Raw genomic sequence first — 24,963 nt, forward strand, 5'->3', positions numbered from 1 at the left:
CTAGTATTTGGATTCCTCAATACAGTTCTGTAGAGTTGGATGTTACATGGGTGTTTATCAGGATCTTACTCAAAACCAAAGGACACAATTAAATAAAAAATCTAGGTCCTTTGCAAATTACTTTTGGCTCTAAAATATGTATCTGATTATGTCTACCTTTGTTTATTCATTTTGTTTTCAATTAGGTCACAGCGTAGAGTAGAATTCTTTGGATCTTTGTAGGTCTTTGTAGGTCAAGGTCTTTGTACTCAGACAAACCTGGGCTCAAGTCCTAGGTTTGTCGCTGATGAGCTGTGTCAACTTGGATAAATTACATAATCAATTTAGGCTTCAATGTCCTCATTTATAAAATAGAAAAAATACCACTTAACTTATAAAGATTGCTGAATGAGATAACTTATGTAAATTACCCAGCACAGGGCCTGTGTACAATAGCCATTCAACAAATGTTAATTCCCTTCTTTATGCCCCCTCCTAATTTTGTTCAGATTTTATGCAGGTTTTGATATTTTATAATTAGTTGCTTGATTATTTAATTCTTGTCCTCATCAAATGCAGAATGGCATATTATCTATTCAGTGAATTATACTTCCTGTTTGAGAGACATTTTAGAGAATTTCATAACCTCTCCCACTTCCTAAATTTGACATTAATTTATGAGATGTCTCTTTTTTGGGGGGTGGGGAGTGAATTTTAACATGTGTTATTTAATCTTTTTAATGGGTTGTCTTAGTATGATTATTACATTATAAAATATCTATTTTCTCTACCTCTATCACTTTGAAATTGTCTGGTTTTACTTCCTAAAAACAAAACAAAACAAAACAAAAAACCCAAAAAATCTAGACTAAAGTTTCCCAACTACTACTGCCAAGTCACTGGTTCTATTTAAAGTTTTCTTTTCAAAAACAGTTACTTCATATTGATTCTATGCTGGAATCGTTCACAGTGGCTTTCAATATAAAACAAAGATGTCTATGTTGTTTATATGGCATAAAATGAGCTCATGTGGCTTTGCCAAAACTAGTTTGAAAGAAAGAGCTTGCTTGGTTACTATTTGAGTGACCTCAGCCACCCTTGGACACATGGACTAGACACAGGCATTGGAAAGAAAAATTGAAGGTGCTTATGGGTTCCTAAATGTGTCATCGTGGAAAGGTACTCTGGATTTAAGTAATTAAAAAATGTTATTTGTAAGACAAATGCAAAGAAATAAATTGCTATCCTAGAGGTAGAATGAAATAATTGTTTGACAGCAATACAAATGAACAGAGAAATAGATTCTTCCTGAGAGAATTGTGAGAAGGTGCTATTTGAATAGCCTGAAGGATGGAAAGATGGTCATTCTCCCAAGATCCTGCATTTGTATCAGTTGAGTACTTTACACCTAAGCCAGAAAGAAGAAAAGGAGCAGGGGGAAAAGAAGAAAAGAGAGATCTAGAAGCTAGAACCTTTCTTTACCAACATAGTTGGCTAGTTGAGGGTAACCATGACCCTGTAACCAGATGGTATCTTGGTAAACACTTGGTTTAGGTTTCAGGGCAGAGGGACCAAGTTTATTTTTATTCACTCTGTGAAAAGGCAATTGACTACATTTATTTTGGCCCACCAGGGCGGAAGGAAGGGCATGCCAGTTTTTCAAGAGGTTGTTTACTTTGACAGGGAATACATTCTACTCTGTTTTTCATTTGCTGACTTTTCTTTAAATATGGAGACTATGCAATAGTTAAAAATATGTGTCTTGACATAAAAAGGCAAGTTTATTGCAAAGAAACAAACTAAGTTTTCCTGAAAAGAGAGTTATTTCTGCTTTGCAAAACATTTCTTCAAACATCTGTTTCAAATGTGTTCTACTAAAGTAAGGGAAATTTTCTATAGAAAAGTATCATGGAGTAGCTATCAATATCCATAAGCAACCAATTTCCCATCCATGCATCATTTAATATATCCTTTGGTGATAGAAAGAGGAGAATTGGGAAGGAGAGATTTATGAACTGGATTCAATTTTTATCTAAATAGCAACAAAATAGCATTTATAGTAGTTTAATGCTATATTCTCAATACATAAATACAGAAGTAAATGTCAATGTAGTGGTAGGCTAGTTTTATTATCAGCTTCTAGTATCATTACAATAATTCACTTTAAAGTATGAGATATTTATGGTAAAAAAAATCTATGTGAATAAGGGGGGATGTTTCTGGTTGGAATAACCAGATATTTATTTTGAAATGGTTACCTAGAATTCGTGCCAGAAATTTTCTTGGAGAAAACCAGAAGTTCTACATTAGACATTGTTAAACGGAAGAAGATAATTGACATGAATGCCTACCAGTATTTATCAGTGTGTTAGGAAAAGTGTCTAGCCAGAGATTTAGTAAATCTTTAGGATTTTCTACCAGAGATATGGCTAATTGAGTGAGTAGATTAAGTTACAGATGATTGTTAACATTTCATGCAAGGTGGAGTGTGAACAGAGCTCTGCTAGAAACTGGACTGGTATACACAGTGGTTCTCATGCTGACCTGGAGGCCAAAAGGCTGAACTAGAATTACCAATGAGACTTTGTAGAGAAATACATGTTTCTGGCCCTGTTTCCTGCTGGAGAGTCAGAGTCGGCAGAAGCAGGCCAGGACTCTGAGATTCCATGCTTTCAGTTAGTGCTCCTAGTTGGTTCTGATCCACATCCTGGTTTGGAAACCAATGAGGAGAGAGCAGTGCTTGAGATCAGAAAAATAGGCTATGAAGGCAGAGGCTAGACTTTGTCCACAGGAAAGAAACCCTTTCAGTTCTGCCTTAGTGTCTCTCTGATTTCCTGGCGAATGATCTAGTAGCTTAAAATTGGACATGATAGGAATATTTTTTTTTTATTATTGTAAACAAATAGGATACATGTTGTTTCTCTGTTTGTACATGGCGTAAAGGCATACCATTTGTGTAATCATAAATTTACATAGGGTAATGTTGTTTGATTCATTTTATTTTTTTCCCCTTCCCCCCCACCCCTCCCACCCCTCTTTTCCCTCTATACAGTCCTTCCTTCCTCCATTCTTGCCCCCCTCCCTAACCCTAACTCTAACCCTAACACTAACCCCTCCCACCCCCCATTATGTGTCATCATCCACTTATTAGCAATATCATTCATCCATTGGTTTTTTGAGATTGGCTTATCTCACTTAGCATGATATTCTCCAGTTTCATCCATTTGCCTGCAAATGCCATAATTTTATCATTCTTTGTGGCTGAGTAATATTCCATTGTATATATATACCACATTTTCTTTATCCATTCATCAATTGAAGGACATCTAGGTTGGTTCCACAATCTGGCTATTGTGAACTGAGCAGCTATGAACATTGATGTGGCTGTATCTCTGTAATATGCTGATTTTAAGTCCTTTGGGTATAGACCAAGGAGTGGGATAGCTGGGTTAAATGGTGGTTCCATTCCAAGTTTTCTAAGGAGTCTCCACACTGCTTTCCAGAGTGGCTGCACTAATTTGCAGCCCCACCAGCAATGTAAGAGTGTACCTTTCTCCCCACATCCTCGCCAACACCTGTTGTTGCTTGTATTCTTGATAATCGCCATTCTGATTGGGGTGAGATGGAATCTTAGGGTGGTTTTGATTTGCATTTCTCTTATTACTAGAGATGTTGAACATTTTTCCATATGTTTGTTGATTGCTTGTAAATCTTCTTCTGTGAAGTGTCTATTCATTTCTTTAGCCCATTTGTCAACTGGATTATTTGCATTCTTGGTGTAGAGTTTTTTGAGTTCTTTATAGATTCTGGAGATTAGCGCTCTATCTGAAGTATGATTGGCAAAGATTTTCTCCCACTCTGTAGGCTCTTTCTTCGCATTGTTGATAGTTTCCTTTGCTGAGAGAAAGCTTTTTAGTTTGAATCTATCCCAGTTATTAATTCTTGCTTTTCTTTCTTGTGCTATGGGAGTCCTGTTGAGGAAGTCTGGTCCTAAGCCGACATGTTGAAGCTCTGGACCTACTTTTTCTTCTATAAGATGCAAGGTCTCTGGTCTGATCCCGAGATCCTTAATCCATTTTGAGTTTAGTTTCGTGCATAGTGAGAGATATGGGTTTAGTTTCATTCTGTTGCATATGGATTTCCAATTCTCCCAGCACCATTTGTTGAAGAGGCTATCTTTTCTCCATTGCATATTTTTGGCCCCTTTGTCTAGTATGAGAAAATTGTATTTATTTGGGTTTGTGTCCGTGTCCTCTATTCTGTACCATTGATCCACCTTTCTATTTTGGTACCAATACCATGCCGTTTTTGTTACTATTGCTTTGTAGTAGAGTTGAAGATCTGGTATTGCGATACCCCCTGCTTCACTCTTTCTGCCAAGGATTGCTTTAGCTATTCTGGGTTTTTTATTCTTCCAGATGAATTTCATAATTTCTTGCTCTATTTCTGTAAGGTACATCATTGGGATTTTAATTGGAATTGCATTGAATCTGTATAGCACTTTTGGTAGTATGGCCATTTTGACAATATTAATTCTTCCTATCCAAGAACATGGGAGATCTTTCCATCTTCTAAGGTTTTCTTTAATTTCTTTCTTTAGTGTTCTGTAGTTCTCATTGTAGAGGTCTTTCACCTCTTTTGTGAGATTGATTCCCAAGTATTTTATTTTTTTCGAAGCTATTGTGAATGGGGTAGTTTTCCTGATTTCTCTTTCTGAAGATTCATCGCTTATGTATAAAAATGCCTTAGATTTATGTGCATTGATCTTATATCCCACTACTTTACTGAATTCACTTATGAGATCTAAAAGTTTTCGGTGGAATTTCCTGGTTCCTCCAAGTATACAATCATATCATCAGCAAATAGGGATAGTTTGAGTTCTTCTTTTCCTATTCGTATCCCTTTAATTTCTTTGGTCTGTCTAATTGCTCTGGCTAGAGTTTCAAGGACGATATTGAATAGAAGTGGTGAAAGAGGGCATTCCTGCCTTGTTCCAGTTTTTAGAGGGAATGCTTTCAGTTTTTCACCATTTAGAATGATATTAGCCATGGGCTTAGTGTAGATGGCCTTTACAATGTTAAGGAATGTTCCCACTATCCCTATTTTTTCTAGTGTTTTGAGCATGAAGGGGTGCTGTATTTTATCAAATGCTTTCTCTGCATCTATTGAAATAATCATGTGATTCTTGACTTTAAGTCTATTGATATGGTGAATTACATTTATTGATTTCCTGATGTTGAACCAACCTTGCATCCCTGGGATGAAACCCACTTGATCATGGTGCACTATCTTTTTAATATGTTCTTGTATGCGATTTGCTAAAATTTTGTTGAGAATTTTTGCGTCGATGTTCATTAAGGATATTGGTCTGAAATTTTCTTTCCTCGATGTGTCTCTGTCTGGTTTAGGTATGATGGGAATATTAAGCCATAGAAATTGGCAAGTGCTATAAGTCAGGACCTTTTTCACCCCCTTATCCCCTGATATTCAGTACACCTGTCTGGTAGGGTTATTCTCACCTTTGAAATATGCCTGCTATAGGAAAATCTACTTAGGTTATGGGATACCAAAGTCATATGTGTGACTTTAGAGGTTTCAGATGAATTCTTCTAAGAGACCATGCTCTTTCAGAACAGAATACTGCTCAAAGTACCTCAGTACGTGGACCTGTATCCCCCCTTTTCCTCTGTCTTGTAGCAACCAGCCAGTTTGAACCTTCATTTCTGTTCTCAGCCCTAGTTTCAGCTGGAAAGATTCACATTTTCCCTTGTGGTTACAGACCTTAAATGCACTGTCCTTTAAAACATTTTTTTCCCCTTGACTTGTAGGAATAAATTCAGTTTCAATGATCTCCACTTGTCTTAAAAAAACAAACAACATCTCTGGAATCCTCAGAAGTGATTTCTTGGCATGGAAATGTGTAGTTGATTGTCTGGGCCTCACAGCAGATTCTGTTTAAGGTTGAAATGAAGAGGAAGTGAGGACAGAGATGACTGAATTGCTCACAGGAATTAATTTACTGACCAATAGATTGGGGTTAGGGCCCTATTTATTCAGGTTTGATGAATTTATGACCATTAACTAAAAGTGTAGATAGAAGAACCATTGCATTTAGCTTAGTTCTTATCAGGAGAATGAGAGGGAAAAAAACAGCCCACAACATTAATGGAGCCAGAGTTCTTGGCTTTTTCAGCAGGATGCTACCTAACTGAGAACAGGGTCCTAAGATTAATGTCACACCATCTGTTGAATGAATTAATGTACCCAGGCAAGTATTTTGTTAAGTTCAAGGCCAGCCTCTTTGTGAGGCCCAAGGTAAATTAGTGAGATCCTGTCTCAAAATAAAAAGGTCTTGAGCTATAACTCAGTGGTAAAGGGCCCTGGGTTCAATTTCCAGTACCAGGGAGAGAGAGAGAGAGAGAGAGAGAGAGAGAGAGAGAGAGAGAGAGAGAGAGAAAGTTAAGTAGGGGGTCATAATAGTACCTACATCAAAGCACTTTTATAAAAGTTGTATGTATTAATACACATACAACCCTTTGAACTGTTAACAGAAAATAGTGTGCATTCAGTAAAAGTCAGCCATTGCAATTACATCATCATGATTGCCACCATGCTGTCTTGACATGATTTTACTGTAAGTTCCTCCACATAGAACATAAGATCTTTTGGAGAAGACCTTTTCATCTTTACAGACCTCGTGCTTTCCAGAGTATCTGGCACAGAGAAGATTCTCAATAAATGTTTTCTTGAACTAAGTTGAGCTATACCTTAGACTTCTACTAAATTTATCTGGATTGCTGCTTCAGGTTTTCAATGGTTCCAACTCCTGAGGAGACAAAATCCACAAAAGGAGACAAGAGCTATCACATACTTCCTGCTGGCAGTCCAACAGTCTGAAGACTACCTGGGCCTTGTCGATATGGTATCGGTGATTATTTCATTGTTAGAGATGAACAGTTCATTTCCTTGATACACAGTTGCAGCCTAAACATTGGACATGAAGGAATCTTCTAGGATATGTCTCTCCAAATGAAATCTTATAGATATGGCCATTACACAGAGAGGGAGGTTTTTAATGAATATTAGTATATTAAATTCCAAGAAATTCTGAACAGACCTTTAATTCATCAAGTCCTAAATTTGAAAATACCTCTCATAATTCTTACTAACATTTCATGGATTAATGTTTTATGGAGAATCAAACTGTGGAAGATTCTGTTTCACAGAACACATTCATCTAGATTTCTATTATTTCCTTGGTAAATCTCTGTATAACTTATTTTTAAAATTCTAAGTTTGTATGCACACATAGAGATGTATATCTTAGTTAATTTGGACACTTGGTTAAATTGGGTGTTTCAGCTAGCTAATTTTGAAAAAATGTAGAGGAAGTGTAAAATGCTTTCAACCCTTGAATTGCTGTTGTCCTACGACAGCACTCTCAGCCTTTAGTGTGATAAAACTACTAGGAAATTTGTTGGAGTACATATTTGATTCCCTGGGTCTGGGTTGGGATCAGAGGTTCTGCATTTCTAATCAGCAACCAGATAATGGCAATGAAACCACTGTGGGGCCCACACTCTGAGCATCAGGATAATTTTCTGCCTTGGCAAGCACAGTAGAATAATAAAATTGTTATTTTGAATAACATTGTACTTGCCATTGATGGAACCACACACTGAGATAGTTTAAATTTTTTAAACTATCAACTTCCTCATGAAAGGAAAGTAAAAACTAAGGAGGAGAAACCTCTAAGTATAGCAATAGCTTTATTAGCACCTGGCATGAAGACTGGTGCATTATAGATACTTAATTAATGTTAGATATGTTAACTTATGTGTCATAGCTTTATTGTCAGAGTTAATAACTGAACAGGTGACATTGTGAGATATTTGCTAAGGAAGGAGTTAGTGACATGAAAATATTACTAATGATGAAATGCTGTAAACTATTGCTAATCAAACAATACATTATAGAGAGTATTTAGGTATAGAAAAGAATTGCTAATAACTGTTGGGATCTACTGCAGGCTTAGAAAAGGCCACAGTAATATTCTGGAAGAAGATGCCAGTAAGGAAAACCCACCTAGGGAAATGGATACATTTGCCCGATTGTGGAAGAATCAGAAGATGAATGGAGACATGTCTTCCATGGGGAGTCTGCCTACTGGTGCAGGGGCTGTCCAGAGAAGGGAAGAAGGAAATACAGATCTTCTGTACTAACCCATACATCCCCTGCAAATCATGCTGAAAGAACTAAACTGGCATTAGTTTTTTATAATTTCCCTGCTTGGGCCCAGGCAATTATACCAAATGATATTTATTGACTGACTATCAATTACTTGTGTGCAAATGTCTTAGGACATTTGCTCTAGGTATTCCCTCTGTCTAAAATGATCTTCCCCCAGTTAAACATTTAGCCACTTCTTCATCTTTTTCAGATCTTTGCTCAAATTTTTCCATGATGAGGCCCATGCTCATCATCCATTCAATACAGTGCTTTGCCACTCCTCTTCCTGCCCCAAACCCTTTATCCCTTCTAACTTGTTTTATTTGTTCATCTTTAACCATACCAGCACATTTCACCTTCTCGCATATTACCAACTTAGCAATTATATTTACTTTCTGTCTCCTCTGTGAGAATGGATGCTCCTCAAGGGCAGCAATCTTTGTCTTTTTCCTTGATATGTCCTAAGCACTGGGCACATAGTAGGCACTTAATACGCAGTCACTAAATGAATGAATGAATACATGAGTAAATACATCAGGTACATTGTAGAACATACTGCTTCAAGTATATACTCTGTAACAGTATCTTTAAAAAATGCTATCTGTTGTGCTACAAGGTAATCATCTAGGTTACTAAATGACAAATCTTTTCCTTTTTTTTTCCTGCTTAGAAATTGATACATTCTGATTTTTAGACATTTGTACTAGTGGTCTGAAGCTATGGGATACATACATATACATATCTATTCATTTAAACATATCTTGTACAAATTGATGTTAGTACTGAATGTGTTCTAGGTCAAGACACTTTTATTAGCTGTCCTTTTAGTCAGCACATGCAGATAAGGATCCTTTAGTTTAGACTCTAGGGTGCTGTGGAAGTTAAAGTAATTACCTTTGACATAAGGTATTCTTAATAAAGTACAGAAACGCCATAGTGTTATTTCCCACCTTCTAGCTTATAGGAGAGCAGTTATTATAATACTAGTTTTCATTTCTGGGGGCTTACCGTATGACAGGCAATGTGATAAACACTTTATCTTATATGCATATTACATCTTATTTCTCATTAGAGCACTACAGAAGAAGTTGGAGTCTAAGGGGAGAGCCTCAGTAGTTGGCATAGTGGTCATGAGCTGGAAGTGGCAGTGAAGACATTTAATCTAGATCTAGATCTGTTTGAAATCTATTAAAAGGAAAGCCTGAGAACCCACAAGAAGCAGAAGTACAATAGAATTCTTGGAGAAATATTATGGCACAACCCAAAATTTATAGCTTGATGTTGAAAGTGAGTTGTGCCATTCTCTCTACCTTCCACTACTTAGGAGGCGAAGCATGGACAGCAAACCCATTTGCACCACACACGGATTTTATGTCTTCTCCCTGAAGTTAAAAATATGTATCTTTTAAGAGCACTTTGGTTTTTCCTTAAGAAAGAAGAAGAAAAAACTCTCAAGGTCTTAAATGCTTATTTTTCATTGTATTGTCCCTGTTTTTGAGCTGGAAGATGGAGTCCTTGGTAGAGAAAGGAAGGGCATGGTTGTTGATCTCCATTAATAGTCCTGAGTGCTTTCTGTTGTGTAATAATTTCCAAGTTGATAGACATATGACTACTGAGGGAGTTAGATGCGCTGTTCATCCACACGAAGTGTACAGAAGCTCTGTAGGCAGTCTTCATATTCACATAGTGAGGATAATATCACATGAATTAGGTAGACCTTTTAAAATTTGATCTTTTTTCAAATAAGCTTCTTGGGGTTATGCCAACAAAGAAGCAGAACCCATCTTATATGAATTTAATATTCTGTGGGAGGGTATAAAATTCTTGTTATGCTCAAAATTAGTTAAGATACCCAAATACAGAAGAGCAGTGTCAACCACAGTGCATAATAAAACCAAAACCTGTGGTTTTTCAGGTGTTCAAGTTCACAATAGAGGTGAAAGCAGGTGTAGGTAACTACTCTGTATGTCATCACTTTGAGTTCATTTACTGTGTATTCTCTACTCATATAGTCTTAAGACCATTTTAAAGATCTCCCCCCTTTATCATTTTTTTTCTCTTATTGCTAATTTTATTTTCTAAAATGTGGTGCTACAGGACATAATTTCACTTCATGGGGCATGAAAAGGAGTATGACTATTGAACTGTTTTCACCTAACATATTGAAAATCCTTACCCCTTAACAACAAGGAAATTATCTTATCCACGAGTATATTGTTAGAGAATTTCATGACCAGCAAAACAAAAACTGGAAAGACTCATCTCTTTTGCACAAACCATCCTTGTTTCTAGGCATCACATGTTGGCTTACTTTTGCAAGCATCTGGAGCAGAGAAGGGCCTCCGGAGGTCACGGTAGAAGCCTGGCTTACACCGCTGGCAGTGCTGACCTTCTGTGTTGTGCTGACAGTTATTGCAGACACCGCCACTGCGATTCCCTGATGCCTCCCACACGTTGATGTCGAAGTGACAGGTATCAGCATGCCCATTGCACTTACAGGCTGGAAAAAAGAAGAAGCAGAGGAGAAACACAAATAATTAAGCACATAGTGACAAATTCTCCAATATTCAAATAATTAAAGGTAGGATGGGGAGGCCAGAAGTGTAGCTCAGTGGTAGAGCACTTGCCCACAATGTCTGAAGTCCTAGGTTTTATCCCAAACCTGCAACAACAACAACAACAACAACAAATATATATATATATATATATATATATATATATATATATATACACACACATACATATATATGACAAGCTGCTTGATAATTTATTTCATTTACAGTTTTTTTTTTTTTGAAGAGTATATAGTACAAGAATAGAAAGCATATAAAACAGTGTCTACTGAGAACCCTGGCTTCTCCATACCTGTTTTCCTTGCCTTCAATAGTTTATTTATTTTTTTACTAAGTTTCTTATCTATCCTTCCATTTTTCATTATAGATTATTAATTAAAAATAAGCATTAGGATATGCATGAAATTAACAAGTGTGGATTCATCTGGTCAGGCAGATGTTTTGGTTATCTTGTCAACTGGGGTCGGCATTTATTTTGGAAAGACTTGGAGTGGTCATCCATTTCCCCTCGCTCTTTAATGAAAATGCTTCACCATTGCCATTCCTGCTCTTTCCCAAGGTCATCACTGCGAGTCTCCTGACCTTACTAGGAAAAACCAAGATTGCCAGACATTATTTGAAAATGGCAATTTATATTGTAGATATGAGCCTGAATTTATGCTCACTCCCAAGCCTGGAAGGAAACTTCTAGTGGACAGGGCATAGCAACTTGGCCAGCAAATTGAGTTATCTTTCATGAGGTCCACTCCTCATCTGTTGTCTCTGTGGTGAGTATAAGGCAGTCTGCTACAGAAGCCTCAATCTTCTTAGAGAAGAGGCGCACAGTCTTGCTTTATGTAACAGTTTCTCAATGGCATTTCTAAGATCATCAGTCAATAGCACTGGGGGACACATCTCTATGTTCTGTGTGTTCTTAGATGTATAGTGAGTTTCTGCAAACAGGACCAGAATGGCACTCTAGGAATTTAGGAGAAATTCTTTAGATTCTTTTGATGAGTGATTTAGAATGAGAATCGAGACTTTTTCGTAGAAGCCAACTGTATTTGAAAATGTTTGTGCTATTGTTCTTCATTGTTTCCTTGATATGTTATGATATTTTGACTAGATTTGTATCTTTAAAAAGCATATTGTAAGATAATTTAAGATTTATGCTTAAAGGAAATCCTTTACATTTCCTAGAAACAAAATAAATCAATATGATTCCAAATTATGTATGGGAAGAGACTTCTCCCAAAGTTACCCACGGTTTTTGCCTTTAAATATGTTGAGTGTAAACATTACTGTGAGCTTGTGCATTTCTCTGGACATTTTACATTGCAGAGAGAAAAATGGTTTTTGTTACCATGTTTTTTACTCTCCTATCTAATCTCCAATCTCAAACCCAAAGTTAGTCCTAGCAAAGCAATCTCATTCTTAACTTACTGGCTTAATTTCAAATCTGATCTGTCATTTCAAGTATCATACTGAATAGAAGGCATAATGGTATTATGGGGGAAAAAACTATCACTTCTGAGTCAGAGGACTTTGTTAAGTCCTGATTCTTTCATTTACTAACTTTGGCAAGACACTTCATCTTACCAGGCCTTAGTTTCCTGATCCCTGAAATGGAGTTAATACCACCCACTTTTTTAGGGTTGTTTTGAGAACTGAAATTCAAAATAGATACTTTCATGGATTATAGTTTAACACTTCCACCCAGAGTTGCTCTTGTTTCTAATAAGGTTGGTATTATGTCAAATCATCCAGGAGGGTGCTTAGGTCTCACAGAGGATCCAAGCAGGTAGGCAACGCATTCTTGGCAAATCAGTCCTATTGGCAATTTTGCACACCATCGTATATTCAGTGGTCGAAGTCATACTAGACAGGGACGTGGTTATATTTTGTGTCTAAAGACAAGAAGGAGTCCACAGATAGGTTTGCTCTACAGAGAAGGCTTTGAGCATGGTGGGCTTGTTACTTACTTCTGCACTCCTTAGGAGCCCCTGTTCTGCCATCAGCTGCCTCCCAGGGCCGGTCATTGTACAGGGGTGCGCAGTGCTGGCAGTGGCTGCCTGCTGTGTTGTGCTTGCACATGCACTTCCCGTGAACCTGCAAACAACATCAAGCAAGAGCCGCGAGTGTAAGTGATGCCAGGAAGGACAGTCTCCCCACAGTGCCACTGCAACAGTTGGCTTTGATCATGAGACACCCACTCACTTTTCTGAAGAGGTTAGTTACCAGGAGGAGCGATCCTTTCTTTAGCTTATCATGTGATTAATTCAAAAGAATATTTTTCTTGGCTATAGATCTGTGACCCTAATGAGCATTTCTGAGGTGCTAACTAAGCATTTAAGTAAAATTTTAATACCATTATATTTATTTATTCTTTAAATAAAAAAAAATCTTCACTATAGAAAATTTAGAAATATGAAATCTCATAACAAAGTGATATTAATATCAATATTTAGAGTATATATTTCCAAGACTTTAAAAATACAATTACATTTAAGACTTTTTTCATGTAATACATTGATCTTTTTCCATTTCATGACATATTCTTGCATAACACACATTTTAAGGTTCTCTTATGTGATGTACAATTTATTTGACCAATTACCTATTTTATTGTTATTTAGGCTTATACATATTTTTATGCTATATTTAATGCTCTAATGACTATCCTTGTAGCTAAGCATTTGTGTAAATCATTATTTCCTTTGAATGTGTTTTCTAGAAGTAAAATTGAAGGGTTAAAATATGTATATCATTAAGGCTTTGAATACATTTTGTCACACTAACTAGGCATTTTCTTTTGACCCCACAGTCAAGTACCTGAAGGTTTATTAAAATAGTATTTTTTACAGAGAGGAATACTTTAGTAGAGGTATCTGATAATTTTAATTTTCTTGGTATTATTTTACTGATAACTTCTAAAAATTAATATTTTGGATCATCTGCACTACCTCCTAGTATCTAAGAATTGCCATGGATTCCAGTACCAAGATGTATTTACTGATACTGACATCACAACTGTAAATATGGAAACTTTGTAAAGCAGCTCCAAATGGGGTTTGTATATATGGATCTAAGAGGGTTTTTTTTTTCCTTGACAATGTTAGAGGTAACAAATTATACCAACCAGTCAGCAAATATTTAACAAGTATTTGTAGGGGGTGGTCATTATGCTACACCATTGGTCTACACTGTCTTGGTTAGAAGGAGGTAGTGTAGTTAGAGAAAAGGATTTGTGTGGGAAAAAATAGGAAATAAACAGGTCAGTATGTAAATACCTAAGAAGAAAAATGATGTTGGAACTGAAAAGATGCAGATGTCACCAGGCGCTGCAGTTGTGGAGGGCTTTGTGAGAGGTGCTGGGACTTGAGCCCTCGACAGATGGGCAGCCATTGCTAACAGGTCAAAGGGAAGATACCTTCCAAGAAGAGAAACCAAAGTGAACCAAGGTGTGAGGAGAGTCTGTGAACAAAGTTTATTTCACTGTATCTAAAATATTTTGATTGCAACAAAAAGGGAACTACTAACAATGACATGTACTTAAGAGTGGCCAAACCAAAATGAGACCCTAAAGTTCAACAAACTTGGAAAACAGCCACATCAATACATTGATATACTGTTATTTCAGACATTGGAGTAAATTGTCACCACGTCCAGGACCTGTGTCTTTTTATGCTTCTCTACATATACATCCATCGTTCCAATGGTGGAGGCCCTCAGGGCGGGCACACGCGTGTGACTGCGGTGGGCATCGTGCTCTCATTATGTTCAAGTGCAGGATTATACCCAGGGCTTAGAGGCTGTTCGTGAATGAACCACGTGATGCCTGAGGGTCATAATCGGGAAAATTTTATGGATAACATTTTGGTGACCATCTTATTAAATTTAATTTCAGTACATAGAAACATAAAGTTCTCATGCTTAATGAAAATAATTGCAGTCTTTTTTAATTCTCAGGGGTTAGCAAGGATAGAGATATTTTTAAAAGAGGATAGGATTGGCTCCTTGGAGTAAATTGGTATTACAAAAATCTTTGTTAATAATTTTCTCTTTAGAATTTTGGCTAATATTATAGATTCCATTTATTGGTTTTGGTCTTGAAATGCCCAAGTATGTGTTGAGTGATAATAAACTATCTTCTCGGGCCTCTCTTCTCGACTGTCTCTGACATTAACGGTTTATTTATGGAGGTCCATGGAGCTATAAAGGGTCATCACACTTCTCCATGCACACATGCAGGCAAGCTCTAAAGACAAAGCTGCACTTAAACTTGGAGAGCTGCAGGAATTCATTTGGTACTGAGGCCTTTTCATCCTAGCTCCTGGAAATCTGGTTTTTCCTGTGTATCTTCATATATAAGTATATGTGAACACTGAGGCCCTACTGCTTTTATTAAATCTTTTTTATTCAGCATTCCTTCTCATCATGAAAAAAATAGAAACTCTTATCAAATATCTTCTACTTGGTAAGTTTCTTTTAAAACTCTTAGTATGAGATTTCATCTCACATCAGTCAGAATGGCAGTCATTGAGAATACAAAGAAAAATAAATGCTAGAGAAGACATTGAGAAAAAGGAACACTTTTATACTGCTGGTGGGACTGTAAACTAGTACAACTACTATGGAAATCAGTATGGAGTTTCCTCAAAATACTAGAAAAGAAATCACCCTATGACCTACCACTTCTTGGTGTTTATCCTAAGGAATTAAAAAGTCATCCTACTGTTGTGATACATGCATAGCCATGTTTATAGCAGCACAGTTCTCACTAGCTAAACCAGTCTAGATGTCCATCAATGGACAAATAGATAAAGAAAATGCATGTATACACCACATGGAGTTGTATTCAGTCATAAAGAAAAATGAAATTATGTCATTTGCAGGCAAATGGATGGAACTTAAGAACATTATGTTAAGCAAAATAAGCCAAACTCAGAAAGTCAAGGATCATTTGTTTTCTCTCATATGTGGAAGCTAGAGAGGAAAAAAAAAAAAAAAAAAAGGTGGGATATCATGAAAATCGAAGAGAGATCAGTAGTGAAAAGGGACTAGTGGGAGGGAGGAGTAGAGGGAAGAGAAAATACTGGGGAATGATATTGGCCAAATTATATTGTTATATTGTGTTCATGTATGAATATGTAACAACAAATTCTACCATTATGTACAACTATAATACACCAACTAAAAATGTGAAGGAAAAAAACTCAGTAAAAACCGATGACTCATTGTTTTGCTTGTAGTACTAGATGCTGGTTTCAAACAAAATGGAACTTTTGGAAACACTGACTGGATAGGAAAAATTTTCCAAGAGTTTAATGAAGTGAAGACACATGTATCTGATAGCAGTAGCACAATGGAGATTAGTAGGAAGGGCAGTTTTTGTGAATGTCTAAATCCCATGTCATAAACAAAACACAAGCAAACAAGATATACAAAATACATGTGAATTGATAGAATTAGAGTCAGAGCTCTTATAATAAACCACCCCTCTTCCATCACTGCTGTCAAGGGGGACAGAGGGATTATCTGAGTAGGGCATTAGATAAAGGAGTATCCAGAGAGAGAAGAAGGTCAATAAGTACTATCTGTATAAAATGTCTAAGTGCAGTCCCTGGGGTCATGTCTTGAAGGGTACACAGGAATTTATTTAGAGAGCAAAGGCAAGAAAATAAGAACCCCAAAGGAACGTTCAAGGAACAATCAATAAATAAGCCAGAAGTACGTGTTGGAGAGGTAGTGGGGTCCAGGTCATGGAACATATTAAACATCAACTTAAAGAGACTAAAATTTATCCTGTAGATAATGCAGATCCATTGAAGTAAGGAGATAAATGAAAGGTATATTAAAAACGTTTTCTTTTCTTCGCTTTAAAGAAAAATACTTTCTACTTCCCTAATTGCCTATTGTTTCTCCTGCTTCCCTTTTACTGCTTCTTTTCTACATCCCTCCCACCCCCAGTTTATGCCTTCCAATAGCCAGTGGCACCCACATGCATTTTCTATAACATTCAGAATTTCTAAAGGTTGTTAATTTTATTCACTACCCTTTGGCATCTTTTCTACTTTTTAGCAACCATATATTAAAGACTATATGGAGATAGATGTTGCAAAGTTGTGTTAGTTTTTTTTTTTTTCTTTTTTCTTTTTCTTTCTTTTTTTTAAAGAGGAACTCAACTATTGCCATAGGTTCCATTTACCAGTTGTGGTCTTGGAATGCTGAAGGCCTATATGTAATTTCACCCAAGTCATAGGTTCATCCTGTCTCACAAATTCCAGGCCTCAGGAGGTCACAGACATTTGGGGGTAACCTCATCAAACATTCACATGTATCACAAGATAATGCTGGACAGGTTAGTTCCCTCTGGAGTAAGGATTTCATGGCATTCCCTTGTTCCCACATGCCAAGGTTTGGGATGAGCCTCCCAGGGTCTGAAAGATGCTAGTCCAGCAAATTTTTCTGCATACAGAAAAATTCAAGGAGCTGTCATTTTGAGAATTACCAAAAATAGCTGTAAATCATTACCTAGACAGTTTGAAACAAGAAATCCTTCCTCAGCGATACAACTGTTGCTGTTCAAGCTTGAAAGATCACCCACTATTTGATGCTCGTGAAAAATGTGCAAGTAAAACTAGGTCTTCATTGAAAAAAAAAAAAAGACAAAAAAGGAAACTTTAGTAACAAGTTAAACATAGCTCTTATTTGGTACACAAACATGAACTAGGTAAAGAGCAGGAAAATGGAATTGTGCCCTTCAGGTTTAGTTGAAGAAAAGTGATGTCTGTCTGTCTAATGGGAAAATGAAAAATTTACCTTAATAATAAAACTATGACTCCTAATTACCCAAGAGATATTTTGGACATTCCAAGTTTCAGAAACCCCTCTGTAAATGCTAAAAATTCTTTCTCTCTTGATGTCATAAGTTTCATTCTCATATCTAGTTGAGTTTATTTGCTACTAATGTTAACCTACTTGACAGTCATTTTTAGCATATTTATCTTATAGGAAAGGACTCCTATAAACTTTGAATGAATAATCCAAAGAATTATTGGAATAGCGTGTATGTTAAGAGCTGCCCACGTTCCTCAAAAATATTAAAGCTGGTCTGGGGGTATAGCTCAGTTGGTAGAGTACTTGCCTCACAAGCATGAGGCCCTGGGTTCAATCCCCAGCACTGCGGGAAAAAAAAAAAGAAAGTCAAAGAGACGTGGATGAGAAAATATCATCTCTTCACATTTGAAACTATAGACATTAAGATTTTAAATCAGGGCAAAATGAGGAAGTTATCTGTCAGTTCTATCACTAGCAGACGTACAGTGCTTGCCTAGAAAAGTTGTTTTTTATTGTTATTCTGTTGTGGGCAGAAGGCTTTCAGAAGTCAGCTGTCATGTGGTTGAGGAAATGGGACATGGGAGGAGGTTGTGGGAACCTGGTCACTGGCAGTGTCGATCATATGGGATGGACAATCACTTATCAAGATGTTGTAGACTATTTAGATATTAGATGGAAGATTGACCTAAGATAACCTTAGCGTTGTGTTAGTCTTAAGGTTCTGTAATTTCAAGGCTGATTTCTCTGTATTGTAGAGACTGTGAGGTTGCAGGCAACTATCCATAATCCTTTCTGAGCTACCAGATGTGATTCTCATAACACAGCTGGGGCCTCTTGCCACCTCACCAGAATGTTTCCAGAATCATCTGAAATCAACCAAGGGAGAACTATGACAATATGTCTTCTTTCATGGCTGATGTGGCATAAATGGGAAAGTAACCATTAATAGTGTCTGAAGATAAACTTTCATTTTTCATATTGACTATAATCGAATTAAATAAATTTTACTTTTATTTCTCTTTCTGCTTTCTTCCTCCTCTACTCTCTATGCCATGTCGTCCATTTCTGTGGCTGACACCATCTTAGACTCAAAATCATTATAGTTTCTCCTTCCAAATAAAGATGTGCTTTGTCATCTAGTGTTGATGTTCCCCGAAGACAATCACCAAGGTGGAGTTCCACAGCAGAAAATCAAGGTCAGTGCTTCAGAGAACTCATCTTAACTAAATTCTTTAGAGAATATCTGATAAATTTGCTTCCCAATTGCTTTTCAAGAAAGAAGTAAACTGTTGTTTGACCTTCTTGTTCAGGTCTTCCTGAAAATGATCATGAAAGTTAGTGAGAAAAAAAAAAAAAAGGGTTGTTTTATGACTTAGTGTTCAGAAATTTTTGAATTTCACAAATAGTTATTTCCTTGTGCCATTGCACTGTTACTGTTTATATATACAGGACTTTTTATTCTTTACTGTGCAGCTTTGTCCAATGGAAAATGAATATTCTTTCAAACCATCATTGAAACTTAAAAAAAAAAAAAGTTTGTGAAGGAAGAATACAAACAGTGCTTATTCTATGAGCTGAAGAAAAATGTCCACTTAAAGGCAGCTGCAGCAATTCATGGGCTTCTATTTAGCTATAACAAATGATTTAGAAAGGGGAACAATACTATGTGGCAATTTAAGACCAAACGTGAAGGCAAAAACTGATTAATTTCTAAAGAGATAGTATGTCCCTTGTAAAGAAAAGGATTAACTTCTAAAAGAATGAACTTCTTATGCATGAAAAGAGATAAATTCTAATAACAGGCTAGCCTGTTGGAACCTGCTTCTCTTATGCAGACAAAAACAGGCACAACAATGCTACGACACAACCTTTGAATAGAAAGCATTGTGAGCACGTTTTGCCTTTTCATTAACGAATAAAATATGCCTTTTTCCTATTAAAGGTTTGCATGTTTTAATTTAACAGAAGTAAGAGTTCTGTGTTGAGGATGAAGCATAATAATTGTGCTTCGTGAAACAGGGGGCTTGAAACACCCTGTCAGAATGGGGCAACCTATTTTGGTTGAAGACTCAGTGTTTCAAATTCTTGTCTAGTAACATAGACAGAAAAATACAAGCGAAAATGAAAAGCTCTAGAATTTATTTTTTAGTGTATATTTGAACACAGAAAGCACAGACAATAAAATGAAGGGAGGGATGGGTGAAAAGCAATTATGACAGAGAATGAAAACTGGCCAGTCCTCTAGGGACTGTTCCTCCCAGGTAGCTGGTCGCCTGACATTCTTCCCGTGGAGATCATTCCTTCAGCTCTCACAAGGTTGCAGGTTCAGAAGCTCCTTATAAAAAGGCACGTACTGGCCTGGGAATGTAACTTAGTGGTAGAGCACTTACTTGCTTAGCATGCTCCTGGGCCCTGGGCTCTTTCGCCATTTCCACAAAAAACAACACATACAAATGAAATCTCAGGAGGGGTAAATTCTTAAATTATGAACAAAAACCTATCAGCGGGAATTCTAACCATTTGTTTTCAATCCTACAACTGGACTCAGAGTTGCCTGGAGGAGGAAGGGGCTTCCTGGAGGAGGGGAAGGGAATGTCTTAAGAGGAGCGGGAAGGAGCCAAAGACAAACTGTGCCTACTTCACTAATTTGCCAAGACCCTGCTCTGACTGACAGATCAGGGGAAAAAAGCATGAATGGAGCCAATGCAAATTTTTGAAAGAAAGTGTTAAGTATTTAGCACTCTGTATGGGAATCAAATGCTTATCTGCCTTTCTCCACTAGATTGTAAACTCTTGCAGAGAAGAAACGGTGGCTTGAAATTTCTTTGAATCCCTAGTAACTGGCATATAATAGGTTTTCAATAAATATGTTATTTTTTTTTCATTCAGCTGCTATATATTTAGTGAGACTTTGAGAACTTTTGTTATTGAGCTTAGTTCCATTTTAAAAACTGCCAACAAGGCTGAGAGTGCTAATTATGCATTTGAAGTGAGAATGAGATACTTGCAATTGTTGAAGACATTCAGATTTGTTCAAAGTGCTTCCTATAAAGAATGTATTGGCTCATACCTGGGCATCTCTGGGAGATATATTGTAAGTCTAAGGAACATGAATCTGTCATGGAGATGATGACAAATAACAATGATAGTAATAGTAACTAATCTCGCATAGTACTTACAATACACCAGGCACTTTTCTAGTCATTGTATAAATATGAACTCTTTTTTTTTTGTGGTGCTGGTGATTGAACCCAGGGTCTTGTGCTTGCAAGGCAAGCACGCTAGCAAGCACGCTACCAACTGAGCTTTATCCCCAGCCCTGAACTCATTCGATTTACGCAAAAACTCTACAAGGTTGGTGTGATAATTATTGCCCAGTTTCACAAATGAGTAAAGTAAGGTCTAAGGGGTTTAAATAATTTGCCCAAGGTCATCCTAGTAAGTGGTAGGGCTACTTTGTACTGTAGCCATCTGACTCCACAGTCCCAAATTAACCCCTAACCTATGTTTTTATAATGTTCTGGAAAATGTATTTGGAGGGATTTACTTTGACCAAGTCAGAGTGATACATAAATAAAATTGGCACATCCCAAAACAATTTGTCCTTTAAGAACTCTTCAGGACAAAGGTTTGTTTGGACCCATGGTGAGCCATTTCATGGGTATTCTGTCCTTGAATGGATTATTAATCTTATTCTTCCGGAAGAAGCAAGGAAGTTTTGAAGGTGGGTGAATAAAGGAAGATTGTCTCAATTTCCCATATGTGGCATGAATAAGTTTACAGGTAGGGGTAGAGAATGCTTTTAGATACTCATTGATTTGCTGTAAAAACCTTTTCTGCTCATTGAAAAAATCTAATGCCTCCTAGGGGAATTTCCAGGCCACTGCAAGCATTAACAAATCTTATCTGAAACTCCATGGAATAAATTTACAAATGGAGATGACAATGGGAATGTAAATTAATTGAATTAAAGACTTCCTCTTTGTGGATAGTGTCTTCTTTATGTTATTTACTATCCCTAATATAATCAGGAAAGGGTAGTAATGTCATATAAGGTGATGACTTTTACAGTCAGTCTTAATTTAGATTATGAAGAATAATACAGGAAATCACCATGTAAACCTAATGCTTTAGGTAGATTTTTAGATTAGCTTATTTCCATTTTTCATGCAAAAAATTTTGTATGCCCCCAGAGCTTTGGTTGATTTATCTCATTGAAAGTTTATCTGTTTTGTTGTCCATGCAATGCACAGACCCTAAAACATCAAGAGCTGAAGGGATACTCGGAAGCAAGTGCACATATACACTTTCCAAATTTTACCACTTCTATGTATTCCAAATTCTGAGCTTTGATTCCAAGATTGCTTGGAGTTACAGTACAGCAGTTTTGTTTTGCAGGATTACAGCTAGAACTAAGAACCGAAATAAATTTTGTGGTTTGTCTTTCAACATATAACATGACCACTTTTGTAAAAATTGGATGATTAGCCAAGAAGAAAAGAAAGCAAAGAAACAGCCCCACCACCCCAACCAGGTCTTCTTCAGAAAGGCAGAAATTGCCCCAGAGTGAAAAGAAGCATAACATGAACCTTTCAAATAAATCGCAGAGACTTTTTAGATTTATTTATTTTTTTCTGTTGGTGGTGCTAGTGATTGAACCCAGGGCCCTGTACATGCTAGGCAAGTACTCTACCATTGAGGTACATCCCAGCTTCCAAAATATTGTCAATAAAATAAACCTCACTTAAAAAGTCAAGAGAAAAAAAAATGGCATATTTTTTAAAAAAGTCAAATGAAAGGTGTTATAGTATTCTTATTGTTTTAAAATGTTTAAAATTGGTTCACTGGTTTGATAGTTTTTTTTTTTTTTTCTTTGCAAGTGAGCAACTGAGTTTAAATGTTGGGGTTTTGAGTAACTTTAGGTAGGAGTATTATTTACCTATCAGAGAAGAAATGGTTTCCCAGAACAAACATATCTCTTTCCTCATGGATAGGGACTACTTTCATTTATAAATGTGAAGTTTGGAAGTTCAAATACAGCACTTGTTTGGTAAATCTCAAAACCAGAATTATTTTTCTTTGCCTATTTTGCAAATTAGCAAATTATATTTCTACTACTGGGGGAAAAAAACCAAAAAAACCTGATAAATCTGAAATGGGAAAATATTATTAAGTGCCTTGTCTAGCACACCCTTCTGGGCTATCTCTCCCTTTATTATCATTGAACTATTTTGCAACTCTGTAAGTCATAGAAAACTAGCAATAATGCAAATAGTTTTTGTTCATAGCAACACAAATCAGTTGTGTCTATTGACCTGTTTTGCATCTATTTGTAATTATATGCTTTATTTGCCTATGAATATATGATTTCTTTGAATTTTCCTTTGAACTGGTTGTCATGTCTTACTGGCCCCTTGTTTAATGAGTTAAATTCATCTCTAACACATTTTCATTTTATATCTGTATGAGTCATGATTCCCTTTTAAAAATTTATCCTTTAACAGTACTATTTATTACCTTCCATGTGTTAACTGAAGTTTTTATTTTAAACATGAATACTTCAGGATTTACTTCTAAAGATGGAATTGCTACATGTTTTATATAGAGAAGTGAGTTTTCAATGTCTTATATTTTCGTGAGATTAATTCTACCAGCTTCCTCTTTTCAGTATCATCAGGTACTTTATCTTCCCTCTGGGGACTGTAAGAAATATTTCTGCTATAAAAAATGCAAATAGCATTGAACTGAAAGCTGGAATGCCTGGGAGGCTTATGAAGATGACATTTAGATAAGATCACACTATTACCAACTTGGGAGTTTTTTTTCCCCTCCATACCATTACTTCCTTATGTAGAACTGTTCTTATTTGTTCTTTGTTTCCACTGGGTTTGAAAAATTATTTCTGGCCACTGGGCTTTAAAAATGATTTCTTTTCTGGGGGGTAGGGTACCAGTGATTGAACTGAGCCACAGCCTCAGCCCTATTTTGTATTTTATTTAGAGACAGGTTCTCACTGAGTTGCTTAGCATCTCTTTTTTGCTGAGGTTAGCTTTGAACTTGCAATCCTCCTGCCTCAGCCTCCTGAGCTGCTGGGATTACAGGACTAATTCCACTGTGCCTGGTTTAAAAAATGATTTCTAACAGATAATTTGACTAGATCCTACAAGTGAATTGAGCTAGCATATATGCATAATTTGGCTTCAGATTTGCATGTACCAACTGTCAACAAAGTAAGGTGCTATGATTTTTAAGATGCTTATTTCAGTGTATCTTAACACTTTATTGCTTAAGAATATCAAATTGGCTTCTTTCCTCTACTGTAACAGTCACAGTTTCTTCAACTGCAAATAAAGAGGAAAAAAATGATTGACAAATATCACTAGATGTATAATGCTGAGCTTGTCCATGGGTAAATTTTGAGTTTCCTATAATATCATATAAGAAACTGCTTTACTACAAAACTAGGTAATTTGAAATTTCTTTCAAGCCAAAATTGCCGCCAAGTCACTAAGTTCAGTTACGAGAACAGTTGCTATGTGGCCATTTAACTCCCTCTCTGCTCTTCATTTGATCTCAGTTAAGTCTTGTTTTCATAGTTTCACTTTGCACTTGTCTTTTTATATTTAAACTTTTCCAGGATCACACAGCAAGTCAATTGTATAACAGAACTCTCAAGAGACTCCCAAAATATGAGAAACTCCATCTTAGATTAGTGATGTCATCCAGGGAATTTTTTAATTTTCCTTCCCACAAACACCAAAAATAATCTCTTTGAGGGAAAAAAAGGGATCAACTCATTTTCAACTTCTTAGTACTTATTTAATTTTAATACTTTCAGAAAGAAATTGCAAAAGTGGAATTAACAATATGTAACTATTAACATGCTGTTAAAAGTCTTAAACGATATTAAGGCAGGAACCTGGGAAACTGAAAGCAAAAATGAATAGGACTCATTTTGTAAGCAACTTATCTGTTCAGCAGGGCTTGACGTGAGAATGAAGGAAGGTTTTGTAGGGTCTTGTTCAATGTCTTTTAGGATTTAGATGCGTTTTTATAATTAGTTGGGGGCCAGGTAGATTCTATTAGAAATGCTGTGGGGATTATTAAGTACTTTTCACCCCATTGACATTCATTTGCTCAATGTGATCACATAGCTTTTGCTTATTTTAAAGGAAAATTCCTTGTCACAGACTACTTTGCATTCTCTTACAAAGTTTTTTTTTTTTTTTTTTTTAATTCATTCTAGTTCACATTTCCCTCTGTTTTCCTTCTTTCTTGACAGCCCTGTTTGACTGTCACTCAGTACTCTATACAGTGCAGAGGGTGTTACAAAAGTTGACTTGTTTAAGATAAATGAGCCCCT

General features: G+C 36.4%; 1 protein-coding gene across 4 annotated transcripts in view; it reads right to left on the bottom strand.

Moving 5' to 3' along the window:
- Positions 1 to 24,963, bottom strand: part of Ntn4 (netrin 4) — a 100,147-nt gene that overhangs the window by 25,989 nt on the left and 49,195 nt on the right. For all 4 annotated transcript variants that reach the window (XM_047551708.1, XM_047551704.1, XM_047551705.1 and 1 more), the window contains exons 4-5: positions 12,743 to 12,869; positions 10,520 to 10,708 (exon numbers count right to left, since the gene is read on the bottom strand). In XM_047551708.1, the coding sequence (XP_047407664.1) occupies positions 10,520 to 10,708; positions 12,743 to 12,869 (316 nt within the window). The remainder of the gene's footprint in view (positions 1 to 10,519; positions 10,709 to 12,742; positions 12,870 to 24,963) is intronic.

The sequence above is a fragment of the Sciurus carolinensis genome, chromosome 4 (assembly GCF_902686445.1).
Source record: "Sciurus carolinensis chromosome 4, mSciCar1.2, whole genome shotgun sequence".
Lineage (NCBI taxonomy): Eukaryota > Metazoa > Chordata > Mammalia > Rodentia > Sciuridae > Sciurus > Sciurus carolinensis.